General features: G+C 38.1%; 1 protein-coding gene across 9 annotated transcripts in view; it reads right to left on the bottom strand.

The window, feature by feature from the left end:
* Positions 1-19,393, bottom strand: part of LOC121512582 (cAMP-specific 3',5'-cyclic phosphodiesterase 4D-like) — a 129,369-nt gene that overhangs the window by 36,464 nt on the left and 73,512 nt on the right. For 2 of the 9 annotated variants that reach the window (XM_041791927.1, XM_041791926.1), the window contains exon 2: positions 7,147-7,235. The exons of 5 other annotated variants lie outside the window; for them this stretch is intronic. In XM_041791927.1, coding sequence (XP_041647861.1) covers positions 7,147-7,220 — 74 coding nt within the window. In that variant the 5' untranslated portion in view covers positions 7,221-7,235. Of the gene's footprint in view, positions 1-7,146; positions 7,619-18,715; positions 19,389-19,393 lie in introns of those variants that run through there. 2 more of the 9 variants (XM_041791924.1, XM_041791923.1) reach the window with 2 other exon arrangements.

The raw sequence follows: 19,393 nt of genomic DNA, 5'->3' as shown, positions 1-19,393 counted from the left end.
AGAGTTGTTTTCAACAATTTATTCCTTCCTTTTTTGTTATCATTGGTTGCGTCTATAAACTGAATTGCTGAATTCTTCATCTTTCTTTTAGTTGTATTTTCCTATTTTGATCATTTTTGGGTCAGTATTTGGAACAGAAAAATAACTTTGCATGCGAAAGAAAAAATGAAATCCCCCCCAGCCCACCGTCTTTCCCTACCTGGTATCCAACAGTGTGGGCGGAGCCCTGAAGTCTACACAGGTGATCAAGTCCACCTGCGACAAACAGCATCGGACCAGGCTGCATATGGATGCCTTATTTCCTCATTCCTTTAGATTACGTCAAAGTCCATCAACCACACTATTGTCTAATCCTGTAAGTTGTAAACAATCCATGGAGTCACAGCAATGTCAGAATAACACTCAGTCCACTGTTCCTGCAGTAAAACTATACCAGAAAAAAGAAAACAAACAAACAAACAAAAAAACACAGTCACACAAACACAGTCACACTTGTCTTCTGACGTCAGTTGTGGTTCCATGGCTGTCACTGCAATGCAGATCGACCAGCTCTTAGGCCTGCAATTATTTCTGGACCAACGCTCTGCCTGCTACAGTTCTGTTTTTCCACAAAATAAGAGACCAGACCTAAAAGATGTTATGGAGGACGCTAAAAAGATTCAGGCAGAAACCAGCTCGCTGAGCCAGTGGACGTAGTGGGTTTTCCTTGAGGTTTGCTGTTGAAGGAATGACTTCAAAGGCCCAGAGTAGATGTGCCTGCAGTTCAACGGGTGGAGGCATCAGCTGGGAATAGGCAATGATTTGGGATCAAGTCCAGGGACCAGCCACTGACACATCAATATTTCCTTTAGTCCTCAGCAAGGGTCAAAAATGTTTGTGTCACGAAATGTCACACTCCAGTGTAATGATCATGTATGATGTGAATCAGTGAATGATGCAGACTTGATTCTGTTCACAGTTTACAGAAAGAAGGAAAAGTCATGGTCTTATGACATCATTGTGACATAACATGATGTGACAGCTGTGGGGAAAACCACAGGCCACCATGAAAAAGCAGGGAACTTGGAAAGGAAAGTGATTATACGCCAAACGAACAACAGCTGGTGATTATGAAAATACTGTGAGACCAAAACCTTCACACATTTACAATGGTAGGTTATGACCATTCATATATGACTGCCTATGTACACTGACTCAAGTTTCTCGAATTTGATGCTGACTGTTCTGGTCCAGTTGTTCTTCCAATATGAAGAGCTCAGTGGTACATAATGAATGCCAAGAACAGAAAGCTAAGTGTGAAAGATGTAAACCACAGACATGGCAACCATCCAGGTGGGTACAACCAAGTTATTTCTCAGATCAGTTAAATTTTAAAAAAAGATCAAGAATCAAAAGTAAAAAGGAGACTGGTGGACATAATAAAACTGTCAGCGCCACCCTCACTCCATCTTCAACACTTTTTCTCCCTTTAGTGTCCCAGTAATTCTGTTTGAAACCCTGCTTAAACTGCCATTTATCCCAGCTACTCTGACAGGAATGTTTGCAACCACGCAGTGACAATGATGACACATTGTACAGATGTGGATAATGGAGAATTTAGTTCATCGCTTTGTCTTCAAAACTTTCTGCCACTGTTGTCCGCTGCTGTAGTCACTTTGTCACACACCCCCTGCCTCCACACAGCCCCCAGCAGTCAGTTGGTACTGCATCTTGCATCCAAGTCCTGTTAATTTTTGGGTATGTGCACAACTGATATGCCAAACAGATGCACTGGTCATGTTGTAGCCATCATGGGTGCTCATTCATCCAATAATCAAAAGCAAGTATATCTTCACCATACACCTCTTCAGAGTTGAAGTGTTGAACTCTTTGGAATTGAGCTTCATAGCTTCATTACTTTGCCCAGTGGTAAAAAGTATAAGGCTTTGAAACCCAAGCAGTAAGGATAAACATCTAATCCAAGCAATACTGCATAACTCTTTAGCCAGTATGTGATCTGTTTCTCCTAGGCTGATCATTTTATGATGCACAATACACACGGCCTGTCAGGAGAGGTTACATCAGCTACTAGCAGAAAAGATCAAATTGAATTCATTAAATTACTTTCAACAGCTGGAATTATTTTTACAACTTAAAGTCTATGAAAAATAGAAACTATGGGAATGTTACTTTTCATTTTCTGAATAACTTGCCAAACATTGCTTGACACATTCATACTATGAGCTATAGGACACACAAAGATGCCAGTGACTAATACTGAATGAAACAGATACAGCTGTAGTCTCTGTAGAGAAATCCGTCACTGTCGTCAGCACAGCTGAGTAAAGTCTAACAAGACTTCTGATACTGTCAGCTGATTATACTCTGAGCTGATCCCTATTCTCTGTGAGCACAACTCCAGTACATAGCCAGAACTGACGTGACTCTTTATTTACATTATGTGGCAACATGCTGGCAGCTTGCAAGGCCCTTTGGCCTCATGTGGAGTGAGCTATGTGTCATGTCACAGTGTGTTGACATGGGCTGAAGCCTAGAGGGCGGGCCAACCAGCTGTGGCACCACAGAAAGGTCAGCTTGTGTTTCTGAAGAGTTGGGAGAGACAACATGAAAAGTTAAAATCGGTTATCAGCCACCGCTACCAAGATGTGATGAAAGTCCCTGTGATGGAGAAAACCCCCCTCTTCATCTGTTTTTTATTGCATGACCATAATTTCCCTCAGGGAGTAATAAAAATGATCAAACTGGACTGACTAATGGCTGTTAAGAATGATACTGAATACTTGTGGAGGGTTGTTTTGCCCAATAAAAACTGCAACCCCAAACTAATTTCATCAGTTTGCTGTTGAGTGTTAGTGGTTTTAGGCTGTGAGAATGTTTTTGTCCCAACAAAAGTTTCCCTTCATGCCTGATTCAAACAGGGGAGCAAAATAAGCGGGTAAAGAAGCTGACCACAGCTGCCATTTACAGCTGATTTATATTAACGCAAAGATGTTTACAAAGACAAACAACAGACTCACATAGGGTTAGAAACTTTGTCTTATATGCCATGTTCCCACATGAAGCTCTTTCCCTAACAATATAGCTTTAAGTTAAAAAAAAACCTGAGTTACATACTGCTTGCAATAATTCTCAACCTTGATGAAAACACAAAGAACTTTAAGTTGGAGTGAATATTCAGAAGGTTAGAAACAATATTGTGTGCGTCCTTACTGATAAACCAGCATGAAAGAAACAAATCTGACAAGGATGAAATCAGAACAACTGCATGGTAAACTATCGATGTATGTCTGATCTAAATAAACGTCATATAAGAAACTAGAGGGGACCAACTGGCTGACCTGAAAAACCAACAAACAGATCAAATCGACTCATATTCATGTGACTTTACAGACTGCCAAGACACAGTGCCATTTAATGCAATACAAAAAATCACTGTGCTGTTCATGGGCAGAATTAACCATCCAAACACTGATCAGACTGTTCCCTCCACACAACCCAATAAGACTTGGTGAAGGCCAGTGGCAATATAACAAACCAAACCAAAATGCAACATTTCCCCAGCAGCAACGAACACAAAGCCGCTAGATGAAGTTGAGATGTTTCATTACACAGCAGTGGTTGCTAAACACACACTGCCTTCTGAATCTCATCACTCAGAACATCTTTACCACCTGCAAGCGTTGATAATATAATAGAACAAAGTGTATAAATTTAGCCTGGACAGCTCTCACACATTCATGACATATTCTCATTATCAGTCATTAGCATGCAGGCTGAGTGCACCAGGACAGAAACAAAGTCATCAGAGACTTCAGTTAGCAAATCAAACTTATCATAAATAATCCTATAGTGGGGGAGAGATCACTGATTGACATGGACCTCTTACATTATGTAAAGAGCTGAGTGTTGGTCCTAGAAATGTAAAAAAAAACCCTGCAGTTAAACCCATGTTTAATGATGAATGGAGGATGTTTAAGAACTGTGGGGAGAAATGTGGGGAAAAAAAACAAGACTAAAACTGTTATGTTTGTTTGATTAAGCCCTTGTGAAGCGTTTATTCCTGGTTATGAAACCGACTGCACATATTACTAGTGCCTTTTATAACCTGCAAAAGCAAACAAAACAAATGGTAAGAAAAAAACAACCTATTTCCACAATGAACATTTTAATGGCTGTAACTATTTTTATTTTCACAGGGTACAAGACAATTTCCAGCATGCTAGGTGGCAGTTTTTACATTACAAATAATAAACATTCATGACAGAAGAATAAGTTGTTGTCATAAAGCACCCCTCACACCTGTACACGGCAAAATTAGCATTCTGCTATGCCTACAGGAGGTACAAAATCAACACAAACTTAAAGTTCCTAGAAGCTTTATTAATACACTTGAATATAAGAGGATGACTGAGGGTAAATAAAACCTTTAACTTGTCATTGTTTCATCCATTATGGTTTCTTGTGATGCTTTATGGCTGATCATTAAGTCCAGAGTAATTTAGAATCAAATACTGGTCAAGTATGGGACGCCGCAGTATAGAATATTAAAAAAACAAACTATATTTTCAGTAGGAAAAGAAATAAATCTGCACTTGAAGTTTTCTGATTTAAAAATGTTAAACTTTCAGTGGATTTTAGGCCAATCCATTTGCAATCAGAGGCTTTTCTGACAATGCGCAACTGCCCATTAATTATACCCCCCAAAAAACAGAAAAAATGACATTTGTCTTGAAATGTCTTTCCCTACACCGCAAAGTCCTGCATACTTCTAACCCTCAGAAGCAGATGTTTAACATCTGCACTGATGAACATGCGTCTTTGTCAACCAAAACTAGACGTAAAACCTCTAGGTTTATGGAGAAAAGTGATGATGATGGAGGCTGAATTTTTCCAACTAGGAACTAATGTTTACTACAAAGGATACAGGGTTAAAGGGATCAGTCAGATTATAAGGTGCACTCTACTTCTCTCTGTGGCTTTTTGACTGTTATTACACCCATGTGGTTGATCCATCAGGCCTACAAATACGTCCCACTCTGTGTTCATTAGAAATCTCCCTTTGAAGGTTTTTTTATTGGTAGGTTGACATTATAAAGACACTTTGATCCCCCTCCCTAACTGACCTGGCTAATGTCGTCATGACTTTCTGAAAGGGCGCCTGCTAAATTAGTCAGATTTCCGTCGATGACTCTTAAAGCAGCAGTCTCTTCAGGTACACTCATGTAAGGATCATGAAATGTGTGTAAGCAGTGGTAGCTGAGTAAGGGAAAAATTTGTTTCACTCCAACTTGTTTTGCTTTGAAATGGCAAAAATCCAAGAGTGATGCATGTTTTTAAATTGATACCATGTTCAATTTCAGCTGTTGTGTTTGGTTTTGTTCCCCTTTTGCATAATTTCTTTCAAAACAAATATGTTGTCCTCTATTGACAGAAAAAATACTGTAACATCTTACACTCAAATCAAACATTAATTTTATATTCAACATAATATATATACTCTAATCTGTCCTAATCTTAAATTAGTTTAACTGTTTTCTACTGCTGCATTTAGCACCAAATATTACCCATAACATCATCAGCCACAGACAGCTGCAACCATTCTGGCATCATAGAGGTGGTTGAAAATCAATAACAGAAAGTAAAAGATTAACACTAAAGTAAGTGTTCTACAGCTTTAGGCTTCTTTGCATGCACATGTTTGAGTCTTCTTCCGTGAAATGTGACTGTGCGACAAACAAGAACTGTATGCATAATGAATACAGAGACTGGTGTAATTCCAGGTGTACCTGACGTCATGTTAATAATTCAATTAATATTTTATTGTGTTTGCCGCAAATATTTAGACAGTGATGATATATCATATGAGTTAAGGGAAACACACCTAGAGGTTCACTAGATCCTGATAAACATCTTTTAATTTCCTTAATAAGTTACTAAAAAACTGCTGCTGCTGTCAGACATTTATATTTCAATATACAGAATTAGAATAATAACACAGAGTTACTCTGATCACCAATTCATAGTCACTGCTGTAACTTTGTCCTTTTTTTTCCCAAATGAACCTTATTCTACCCAGTCCACTTCATATTCCATTGTTTAAATTTTGATCAGTATATTTATATGTTATTGTATTTCACATACCCTGCTTATATATTTCTATCCAGCTGAAATTTTTCTCTCTTTGCACTACAAACATCCTCAATTTCTTAACTGTAATTGTACAGCTTGGGTCATATATTAAATGCAATTACTGTCAATATCTGATACCCATATTTAAAACGGTCTGTTTATAGTGTTAATATACAGTAATATATTCTCTTGTTTATATTCATATTTGCAATTGTGATTTTTTTTTTGTTTCGTTTTTGTTAGACGCCTGCTCTTTGCTTTGTTGTAATGCTGCTGCTCTAAGTGCCTTGAATTGCCTCCCATGGGAACAAATACAGTTTTTTAATTGATTTGAATTCATTCCTCATAGTAAAGAGAAGGCGTTAAATGTTCCCACAGCTAGTTGCTCGTCATGTTTTCAAGGGCTTGTACAAACGTTAATGTTCTCTAAAGTAGTACACTTTAATCATTTCAAGAGCTGTGTTACATAGATGCACCACACAAAGTATCAAGAAGGAATAATAGGAGTATCTTAATGCAAGGTCATAACAGCATAAACACACCGCCCCATTTTGGATTTTATCTGCAAAAATTACAGGAAATTGTTGAAATAGAAAGTCCAGCAATGAGGGAAATGTCACTCTAGCTACACATGCACATGTAAAATACACATTCCTGTAATAACAGCATGACTGATGGACATTTAATATTCAGTGCCACAGATATTCTAAAGGAGGACATGATGGAAACAATACCTTTATGGACGTATTTTAAATCTAAGGTAGTTAAAAACACTAATATTTCAATATTCTGCAGTTTCAATGGATGTTGTAATCATTCCTCTTGCGTAATTGAAAGACTACACAACATTGAAAAGTCACTATAAAATGCTGTTACCACATCATGGTGTTCTTTTTAAGAAGTCTCCATTCACCATCAAGTGTGTCTATGCAAGAATTGTGCAACTAACATTTTTTTAAAAAGATGCATTTAGAGTTATGCAACTCCAACATCTGAGTTAAAGCACATCTTTCCTACCGCCTGCGTTTCTGTACGATGTCGATGGGCCGGTTGACAGCACGTGGTGACCCACAGATATTCCCATTCTTCATGGTGAAGAAGCGATCCTGGACCGAGGGGGCCAGATACACACAGTTAGTGGGTAAACTCATGTTTGAGATTGTTATTCTTTCCCTTCTGCTTGTTTCTCAGCTAATCTTCCTCTTCCTCCTCCTCTGGGCGCTCGAGGACTCCTCATTTCTTGTGCGCTCTCTCCTCTCCCCAAACACTAAACCAGTTTTCCACTGACGCGCAGACAGGCGGAGGAAAGCCCTCCTCAATGAGTTTCAGCATCATGCCATCAGTCAGAGGGTGAAGAAAGAAAGAGGGACACAAAGGCGTGTGGCTTTTAAAGAGTCATTTCCTCAGCAACACTCCTGTTTCAATGCTGTTTGCAGAGCTGAGCGCAGAGAGTTGAGGCTGTGGATTCAAGTCCACAGTGAGGAGTGGAGAGCTGAGCTTTCCCTCTTTTCTGGAGGTACACTCCTCCCTCCCTCTATCACTCCCTCCCTCTCTCAGTTTCTCTAAGACTCTCCGTCTGCCCCAGCACACGGAGGCTTTAAAAAGACATGAACTATGGGGATGCGTATGTGCAGTATGTGAGTAAGCACTGGTTCAGGGAGACAGAAGGGGGTTGTGGTTGTAGTAGTTGTGTCACGTGTGTGTGTTTGTGTTTATGGCTATTTATACATGCAGTATGCAGTAAATGTTTGGTCTATATATGATCTGAGTAACAACCACTCTTAACAGGAAAACAACAGTGTGCCCTCTGTGGAGATTTTAACTTTCTAAAGACTAAGCAGTTACACATTCACTCTCAAAAACAAGTTTAAACACATTTGAAGCCATCAAACAATCCTTGGCCATACTTCAACACCCTCATTTCCCTTCCACTTTGCATTTATTCTTACAGAACTTAGGCTCATCTGAATGAATCATCTGAGTGCATGTCTATTTTCAACAAGTTTTTGTTCGTTTTTCCACCTTAACTTTAATAATACATCCTACCATACAACAGCAGATGTTACTGCATAATTTACAGGACAACTCTGAGCTCTTGTAGCAGAGCACCAGTCAGCCTGTGATGGACTTTCTAGACCTGATGATCTCACCAACTGACTGTCTGCGTCTGCTGTCGACATCTCAGGCAAATATTTGTCTTTTGAGACACAAGGCAGGCGAGCAAGTTGGACGTGTCGATGGGCACATGGCAGAAAAGCTGGAGGAAGGGGGGGGGCTATAAAAAGCCAGTCAGAAATGATGTGTTGAAAGCAGTGACGTGTTGAGATATGGGAGTAGATGTTTAATTTATCATCACTGGTAAAGCTTCTGCTGCTCTGTTAACCTCTCTGTAAGGAATCTGTGTCTCACAGTAACTCGCTCAAAAAGCTTTCTCAATGATCTGTTTTTTTTTTTTTTTACAACCTGATTAATACAGGCAGGGAGATACTGGATTAGACTAGATGCATTAGTTAATGTCCACAGCTGTCAAGACAAAAGTACTTCAGTGTCCAGCTCACATGGACTCCAGAGGCCTACGCTAAAACTGCTTGTCAGATAGAGGAAAACTTCTGAAACCTCCTCCAAGTTCACCTCTCTGACATCAGACTTGAGGAAGCTCTGTCTGTCTATTTGATTGGTCATGTGATTGGCCAGTTGTGCTATAGGGAGAAAGAAGCTAGAGACTGAACTTCCTTGTCAGGCTCTTTTTAGAGTTTTTCTCTGATTTTTTTTTTGTGTTTTTGAATATAAAGAATCCATTATAACTGAGTGTCTTCCATTAGTGATCAATGACATTTGGTTCCACCTTCAAACTTTGCCAGTGCGATCAAATAGAAACAGGAACATTTCAAGATTGTAGAGCAACTGATTACACGGACCACATCTTGTCCTGCATCACCTGACTCTATGCCTTCTGTTATATCCCACATCAAGCTACTCTGTATTCTGCATAACTGTATTCATTTACACTGACCTCTGTTTCACCTTAAGTGGAATTGGGTCAGGAAATGCTGCACCAATCTGACGCCAGTTTTTACAGAACAATAAATCCCTGGAACATCATTTTGCAGAAGTGACTTGCTTCCAACCAAAAGGAATAAACAATCAGATTTGAAGGGGGTAACCCTTAACTGAACAGCTTAAAGCCTGTTTCAGACTGGCTGTGTGTTGCTGCGCATGTGTGACACGCGTGTCTGCTCCGGCTCCCGCTTGGGCAGCTTCCACACAAGTTATCTGCATGTCAGCCGCATCTTTCTGCTGTCAAAGCCCTCAAAGTTTTACCTCAATAAACCCCCTACAAGCGACTTGATTCAGTGTATAGTGGAAGTGTGTCAGGACCTACTCAAAACAAAAGCATTCTGTACAAGTGAAAGGAGTTTCTCGACAGAAATGCTAAACCAGGCTTTTAATTTGAAAAGCATAAACCAGAAAAGCACTCCTACTGTGTTTAACTTTCCTGTGACATATTCTACCAGTGTGGAGACAGAGAGCTTCACTAATAGTAGTTGCATATATGCAACAAGGTAAACATGGCTCTCCATTTATCATTTTCCTGTCTATTACACGGCACATGGAATAAATAGGTGCAACTTCAAATCTCTAAACCCTCCGTGCCTGAGCTGCGTGTATCAGGTGTGTGAGACACGCCGCACATGCAGGCAGTCTGAAAGCCCTGAATTTTCAACATGCAAACAAACTGAAAATCCAGGTGTGTCACCGTCAACATGTGCATGTTCCAGTCTGAAACTGGCTTTACTGTCAGCTGCAAATTGCCACAGTGGATGGTGTTGGTCACAGTTTGATAAGAACATCATCTCAAAGACACTCCACAAAGGGATTTGGTCCACTAAAATCACAAACAGCAAGACAACAAAACACTTCTGCTGTGTTTATTTTTTCAAAAATTTAGATCCGTCAATGCTTTTTTAAATACCAAATTCTTAAACAACGTCCATTTTATTAAATTTGACAATACCAAAAAGTACCAAAGTTATTAAAGACAAAACAGAAAGTTATCTTTTCAACCCAAAGCAGTAGCAAGTGAGGAAAGAGGGCAACCAGTGTAACCTTGCAAAGCAAGCGGATTGGCCAGACGCCATGTCTGTCACCATGCAAATCCATCTTGAAAAGTTCCAGTCTTCATGGTTTGTTTAATTTCCTTTTGGGTATGTTATTTTTTCAATCTTGTTTTTTCTTTTTTTTGATTTGTTTTTGCTTTTCATTACTGTTAACAGTGTTCCATTTTTATATATTCACTGATCTTTTTTAACAATGTGTATGTTGGACTTCAAGAATAACTCAGTCAAACAGTTCTGGGTGACTAGAAGGTCATTTTTGTTGCTGCAGTATTGAAATGTGTATCAAAATTGTTTGATTTTTAATAAAAATGGTGATGCAATGATTGTGAAAATCAGGGCTGATGTCAGTACGATGTTTAAAATAACAATTTGGACGATGTTTTGTCATTAACCGTTGTTACTTGTGTGATTTGTCTTCCTCATTGAGGTCATGGAGCAAAACTGCTTTTATTGTTGAACAACACCAGTATAATTCTAGCCTTTTTTCACTTTACAAATCCAACTATAAAAATCCACAGCAGAACTTCTTATTTAGTTCACAATGAAACTTAGCTTAAATAATAATAATAATAGTAATAATAATAATAATAATAATAATAATAATAATAATTGCATCATAAACTCCCTAGCCTGAAATAGTTTCTTTTTTCAAATCAACCTCAAAATAAAACATACTTTTATTAACAATCATGTTTAATCCCATATCTCATTTAACATATAATCTACTAACATTTAGCCTTGTAGCATTTAGCTGACAAACCTGGTAAAAATGAAACATAATACTAAGAAGCAGGCTGATCTAAATTGATGTCCAATCACCTGAATATAAAATTGTGTAATGTTCATTAACTTAGAATATGCCTCCTATCCATACAAAGGGAGTGTCCCCTCCACACAATTTTCACACTCCATTGTTTACCACCAGAAGTGAGCATTGCAGCCTAGAATCTGACTGATAGATGCCGCTAATATTCCCAATTTGGCACTCTGTACCTTTAAGATTAGAGCCCTTAAATCCACAAAACAAGTCCAGATTCATTCTGATATCAATTTCCTTGAATCCTACAAGAGTGAAGTGCTGTCCATCTTCATAGATAGAGTCAGCATGGCCGCCGCAGACTCTCAGATTCACAACATACTGCAGCTTCTTTCAGCCACTGGCATGAGCTTTCCAGTGAGGCTGAGTGATATGTCAGTCCAGTAGGGAGAATGAATCTAAAAAATGCAAAGACATGTCTGTCAAACATCCCTTCTCCTTATCCTGCTCTGTTGTCACTTTTTTCACCGTTTTTCACTCAGAAACACAACACAAGTAGTTGGAGTTCCAGTATCAGACATCTCCCATATCTGAACTGAAAACCTTGTACACTTCCCTTCATTGCTCTCCTCCCTCTTTTTGCCACGTGCTTGAGAAACATGTTGGCCATCCTAGCAGATGCAGGGGTGGAGAATTGCTGAGAGTGAGCTGTTTGAGGGGCCACGGTGTAACCGAACCCTCCGGCCAAATGACTTCTACAGTCCAGCTGGCTGCTGCTTCCTATGACATCACCACCACTGGTAATGAGAGTAAGCTGTGAGAGGAGGAGTGTCCTGTATATGTGCACACAAGTGAGTTTGGAAGTGTGAGAAAGTGGACATGTCAGTGTTTGGGTGCATCTGTAAAGATATACAGCATGGATTTTTTTTAATATCTTCAATTCATACACAACACATCAGTCGGTCTGCTAATAGTAGTATAAAAGCTAGAAACATGCAGGTGGAAAAATCCAGGCATTCATTTATGCAGTTAAAGGATAAATAACCTTTTTCCAACACAGATTCTATTTATCAAAGTGTTTGTTTCAAGTTCTCTATTACTCAAGCTCACAAACAGCTTCTATTAAGATAAACATAAGCCTTAAGACTTGTGTTGCAGATTCAAAGTAAGCATTAAGTTGAATGAGGCAGCAGGGCTTCAGGCAGAACGTTTGTGAAAACAGATGGCTCATTGTCAAATTTATATATATTTTTCTTAGACTGATTGAGCTTTCTGCCAGGCTTTCTTATTTCATTTCTTCTAGTCAATTAACAATAAGTCACAGTCTTCAGCAAACAAACAAAACATTTCTTGTGTTCATTCTTGAGTACAATGAAGATGTGCCACCTACATGAAAAGTTAACTAAATGAATCAATCAGGGCTGAAAACACATCTTTTAAACTTAAGAGAATTCAAATCATGAATACTGGTTGTGGGTTTATTTGAATGACCATAACTGTCTGCACATCATGCACAGGATTAGCATTGAGTATTTAATTTGAGAATGCAGAGCAATGATAGAATTGCACCACCTTGTGGTGAAATCTTTCAGGTTACCTGAGCACATGGAGTTGTGAGTCTAACTATGCAGTCTGCTTGTTAGAACTTTACTGTAATCATTGTGTCTATTTTTGCTGTTGTTTCACATTAACCAGACCAATCAAAAGCAGCTTACTAAAGATTTGGTTTGATCGGGTTACATTTTCCTCTCTGCCATTTGTTGTCTTTATGTGAAATTCACACCCTTAGTGTAATTAATGGAAATGTGATTAATCCTTTTAAACAAAATAGTAAAACAGTCATGGTGGCTGCTGTTTGTTATGATAGAAAAGGATGGTTTGTAGTTTATTTTGGTCAACACAATTTTTCCAACCAAACAGCACAAAGAAGACATATGGAAATTACAATTAAATATATTAAGAATTAACCAACCACAATGGAGTAGGCCACTGGTTCCCAACCTGGGCTCTGGGCACCCCAGGGAGGGCACTAAAGATCTTAGAGGGGGCACGGGGCCCTGTCTGGTCTGATGTTGTCAAAGTTATATTTGCATATATTAAAAAAAGAATCATGATTAAAAACATTAAGTATGATGTTGTATCAGGGCTACCATAAAAGATATAAAAATACAGAGGATGTGGTAACTTGCAAAAAGTAAAAAGACGTTTTTGAGAATTTGTGAGAGTTAAAGGTGTAATATTTAGCCTAGTAGCATTTAGCTGAACAAACTTGGTAAAATAGAGCAAAACATTTCTAAGACGGTCTATCTAATAAGTGTTTAGTCATCTAAATTCAGAAATAGCTATTTTGAAAAAACAACTCAGAATAAACCTTTAATTCATACATAGGGAGGGTCCCCTCCATGGATGCCGCCATCTTGGATTTTTACATGTTTCCATGGTAACATAGAGGAAAAAAGGATAAATAAAGTTATTGTATTGTATTCACATTACAGATACACATTAAATTCAACTGGTTGCCACAGTTTCCAGCAGAGAAATGCAATCTAGAACCCACTTCTAGATGTTGATATTCAGTTTTACACACTGCACCTTTAAAAGTTGTATATTTTTTTTATATTGACATTATAAACTCAGACATTTCAAGTTTTCAAAGTTGTACAACAATGTAAAGTCATAACTTGAAAAGTCCTGAATGAAAACAGTGGCTAGACAGCCATATTTTAAAGAAATATATCATTCAGATTATAATGACAGTGTGATAATTCTGAGCTAAAATCACAAGTATTTCCTTATCAGTCACAATAAGAAGTATAATTTGTTAGGTTCTTAACTGTAGGACTTTTGCAAAAAAAAAAAAAAAAAAAAAAAAAAAAAGGCTTAATGCAATCAGCAATTGCAAATGCAGTTTTTAGTAGAATCTCAAAAAGTCTAAATTTCTGAAAAAAATAAAAAAAATAAAAAAATAACCCAACCTTTATATTTTACAGTGGAACTATATGCCTTCATAATAATGCAGTTCATGTATAGATCTTTGTCGAGAACAACTGTGTGTCAACCTGTTACAGTGGGATTTTAACCAATGAAAACAATAAAATTGATGTTCAATATTTAAAAGTGGGTCCTGGGACTTAGCACTTCTTAGATACGAGTGGGGGACCTAAGAAAAAAGGTTGGGAGCCACTGACATAGGCTTCGGCCATAGCATTAGCTTGTTATGTTCACCTTTTTTTACATGCATATTCTGTTAGTTGAGCCTGAAACCACCCTCCAAAATGAAATACAACAGTGTTTCAAACCTTTCATAGTCACATGTTCATCCCTCTGTGAGGCATAAATTATGCAGCTTCTCATGCACCACCCAAAAAACATACAACAGCTGCTGTTGCTACAAAGGGTAGTGTATTCATGGCTTTACTCATTATTTGTCCAAGGTCAGTGACCAAGCATATTTTAACTTTGAAAACAACACCCAAAGTCATATTCAAAGAGTCCATGAAAGTTAAAATGATATAGATTATTAATCTTTACTAATGTGAACATTAGAAGAATGAGGGCTGCGGATGTAGTTCCCTAAAATGAGCTGACAATCCAGCAGAGGTCACTCTTTGCCTTAAAACCACTCTTTAGACTTAGGAGGAAAACAAATACACATGTAGACATACAAGGCACTGCTGCAAAAACAGTGCAAAGCAAGAGGGCAAACTGATTCCCTCACTCAATTAGCCCACACTTTTATGCACCACCTCTAAGCTTCAAGGGCCTCCAAGCCTGATTATCTCTCATACCCTTTTCCAATCATTGTAAAAACACAACAAATATGTTGGAAACACAACCATAAAGCACGTATGACAACACTCTGGTGGAACAATCAATATAGATTTGGGGGCGGATGTCAGTGGCAGAACGCAGGGTATATGTGCATATCTGTTTGAGTGAGTGTAATCACACACAAACAAGAGCCACATGCCATATTCACGTGTTATGTGTGTAGCCAGGCTGGCGGGGCAGGGGAACTATTCAAGGCACAGGGGTTTATTTTGGGGGTCTGTTGTGTTATGGTCTCCCCCCTCTCACCAATCACTCAGGCTCTGTTGTGGTTATACCGAGTCAGAAAGAAGGCTCTATGAAAATGCAATGGTGTATTAAGTTAAGTAAGACTGATCACAAATTATCTAGATCATTCCAAAAAATGTTCCAATCTTACCACTTAACATGTTTCAGTTTTGGGTCTTGACATCCTGCCAGTCATTGTATGGTGGCATAATAGTTTCCATTAAAAAATGTACCCTAAAAAAATCCCAAACCAACAAGTCAATCCATCTTGTCCACATTCTCTAAGTATAACCTGTGATTTTGTGTTTTCAAAAGTCAGCCACAGGTGCTTCTTACAACATATAAAAGTAAAATCAAACTTGGTTTTGTCAGGGAAGAAAACAGGTGATAATTCTTAGTTTGCAGCTCGGTATTTGTCCTACAATGGGTGATACCAGTAAGGGTGTGGCATGTGTTTGTGGTCATGCTGGGATGTGGTATGGGAGGCTGAGTCAACCACTGACCCAGAAGCAGAGAAGAGCGCTGGGTGGTGCCTGATAATCCCAACCCAATTCAATGCACTGATGACAGGAACAGGCAAGTACACACAAGCATGACATACTGCAGCCCATATGAAACATAGTTAAACATGCATCAAATGGGATTAGGGACAGAAAGCACATATGTGCTTGTAGCTTCACACAGCTTATGAAGCACACTGATGGCACAAAAGGCTATTCGTTGCAAAAAAATAAATAAATAAATAAATATATATATATATATATATATATATATATATATATATATATATATATATATATATATATATGTAATCATGAGATAAAGTGTATCTTCCTCTATAATGTTCAAGCATAAACATCACCACTTGGTCTAATTTAGCTCTGCTTTCAGTTAGATACTTTTGTCTCAGGGTCATCTTTCTAAAAAATGTCTCTAGAGGACTTTCAACAAAACAGGAAGTCTGCTAGATGAAACTTGTCACAAACAAAACAAGCTTCCTCTTAAGGGCTGTTGGGTAAAATGCCAAAGAATGAGAGGAAAAAAAGGCAGCTTAAAAAGAAACAAGCCACACACACGCCTTTCAAGCCACAGTTCACAGCTCACAGGCTGCATTTACAATCTGTAAAATACAGTAAATGTAAAGACTTTAAGAGGGAAACATGTCCTTATCAGATCCTCTACTTGTCTTACACAAATTCCAGTTCAAGTGCTACAATGATTACATGATGTATGAAAAACAAAGCTGCTGTATTATCATTTCTCAGCACTGGCCAAATCTGCAAGGGGAATTTAACATATAAATGCCCAAACGCTAAACTAACACTTGTGGTTCCTATCAGTCACACTTTATTTATCCACTTAATTAAAAGGACAATAGACATGTTTTTTACTTAGACACTAAACTTGCCATTATGAAATTAATGTTGATGGCACAATTTAATGAACATGGATAATGGCACCCCACTGTCTAGACTGGTCCCCTCTAAGTCTCCCTTTCCCTAAACATTAAAGTCAGCCGGCAGAAACAGAATAAAAATAAATGCATAATTTAAGTAGTAGAAATCTTTGAAGATCCACAGTAACTGTAGAAATTTTAGGAGCCAAAAGAAAAAATTGCACAAGACAGTAGTTGCAAAGTGACAGTGATCTTATTGTCTTCAAATTAAAGCTCTAACATTAACATATTTAGGAAATTCAATGAAAATAAAGCGCCAAAATTTACGATTGGTGCTAAATGATTAACTGTTGTCACCCTGATATTTCTATTACCTGTAATATAGGCCCTCCATGATGATTTGTGTCTACGCTGTAATGAAGCAACCCACCACTAGTAGGGGCTGCAGCTCCAGTTGATGGCCTTTTACCTTGCTTTACCACCTGGCTATACTGTAAACCAGCAGTGGATGACATCTCACAAAAGCTGCAAGGTTTGGCAGTATGTTGATCTTGAAAAAGGAGAAAGTTAAATGGAGGCTGTTCCAGGACAAACAGACCCGCACTGGAGCATTACATGACCACACTGAGTAGAGTTTAGAGAAGGTTTTCAGTACTAGCACTAGATTAGCCACGTGAGCCACACTCTGCAAACCAGTTTGAAATCATTTAACCACAGACACAGTGATTTCCCTCGGCCTGAAAATATAACTGAACTCTTCACTACGTTGATATCACAAGATGTATAGCCTTTTCCTACATTTAGACCAGTTGGTTGGAATTAAAGGGTAGCTACACCCTTAGACCCCCTTTTCAGCTAAAAGTGATGAACTTTGGTATTTAGAAGTTGTGTTGAATAATTGAGTCAAGAACCAAGTATTTAAATTTGTAATCTTGTGTTAAAATGGGCATTAGCATTGGGCGGTATCTAATTTTAATATCATCAAACCTTCCCTAAATTTTACCAGGGTATACGGTATTATTGCCAGGTGTTTAAAAAACATATTTTATAAGAACTTGGGATGTGCAAGCTCAAGCACTGGAGTATTGTTTTCACTTAAAGATAAACTGAGTTACATCAGGAAAGGATCAGATGATCCTCCTTTTTTCCCCCCTCCTCTCTCTCTGTAAGTAAAAGCTCTGATGCACTCTCTTCCCTCCTGGTTAAGAGGAAGCATGAAAATAATAATCCAAAAGTATCATTTGCCAAGTTTCAGGGATAGAAGTAATGTTCTGTGTTCCTTTAAAAGGATAAAGATCAGCCTTTTTCATTGTTTTTTAACACTGCAAAACATGTCAAGCTCTCACTTTAAGGGAAGCTTATTAAAAGTTACAGAATACTTTAGAGCAGGGATGTCAAACTCAATCACAGCAGGGGCCAGATTCTGGATTCAGGACTAACCTGAGGACCTAACAGGGTCAACTTTTTAACCATAAACTGTCAACCTTGTTTCATTGGTAATAAAATATGAAAAAAAAAAAAAAAAAAACTTGTGATGATGATAAAAAATGATGAAAAACTGATGATAAACAAATTTGACTTTTAAAAAGTTAATAAGATAAGTCTAAAGGCTCACAATCTGAGAAAAGTAAATCTATTAGTTCATAAAGGTCAAAACATGACATTGAAATTGAAAAATAATGTTTTTTAATGGCAAATATATTAAGAAAGAAGTCAAAATCATGAGTTTAAAAGGTCAAAATATGAAATAAAATTTTTAATCATGAAATTATGAGTCAAAGTATGATTCAAAATTATAATTTCATAATTACAAATTTTATTTCATATCATATATTATAATCTTTAAACCCATTCTATTACAACTGTCCCGAGTTCTCAAATGAGGCAACATTTTAAAGTAATTAACGTAAATCTTCCCTATCACTACCTCAAAGCCCAGATGTTATGGACATATCATCAGTTAAGCATTATCTAGTTGCATTGTCACATGGCAACAAGATATCAGTATTGAATATTTTCTTTTTCAGTCAGTGTATTGCAAGCACTTTCCGTAAACAAATACACACTAGTATAGTGATGTCACTGGTATGTTACACACTGAACGTACAGTGTGATCTGTTTAAAAATAGCCTTGCTGTGAAACCCTGACAGTTAAACTCTGAGGTCTGTAGCAGAGCATGTAACTGAACTCCGCAGCGTGAACCCTCCCTCTCCGAGTTCTGCAAACATATATGGTGTATGTATAGTTTAGGAACATACCCCAAGCACGAGTGTCTCCTACCATGCCCGAAACCAGTTGGCACCGATTTCCTTCCCAGTCGATCTTTGTTCATGTTTTCTTAAACTCCTGACTCACATGAGACTCACTGTGTTGTAAGGAAAAGAACTTGAACATCTGAGCAGTGCCTTCTGCGGATGTTTCTGAGAGCTCACAACTTAGTCTGATGTTTTCCTCTCGGGAAACTTCTTTACTGTGCCCATGAAGTTTGATACAGTCATTAATTAAAAACATGGGAAGATTCCTGAGGAGACACAAAAACAAAGTCAGATGATGGACGCATCTGATTAATCCTCAGTGCCTCAGGATGCAGGAAAACCAGACAGAATTTTTTCAGACTTCATCCTCTGAAGTCCCTGGCAAGCCTCAACAAGGCAGAGTGGAGTGTGATATTCAATTAGTTCCTCCAGAAGAAAGAAGCAGAATTGGAGCTTTTGAAAAGGATTTTCCAAAGTTGTCTTGTCTCTCACTGGTTTGCTGCTGTTGTAATATTGAAAGTAATCCCCGATGTGAATCTCACTATATATTCCTGAAAGGGTTTTAAAAACAGAGCTCCAAACAGTCCGGGAGAATGCAAAGGATCTTAAGAGAAACTTTTAATACAGCTTTGTAATTCTGCTTCTCTATCAGTCCCTCAGTGCTGGCAGAAAGAGGAAGAG

The sequence above is a fragment of the Cheilinus undulatus genome, linkage group 7 (assembly GCF_018320785.1).
Source record: "Cheilinus undulatus linkage group 7, ASM1832078v1, whole genome shotgun sequence".
NCBI lineage: Eukaryota > Metazoa > Chordata > Actinopteri > Labriformes > Labridae > Cheilinus > Cheilinus undulatus.
Note: the sequence above shows the minus strand (reverse complement) of the source record. Positions and strands in the feature narration are given on the sequence as shown.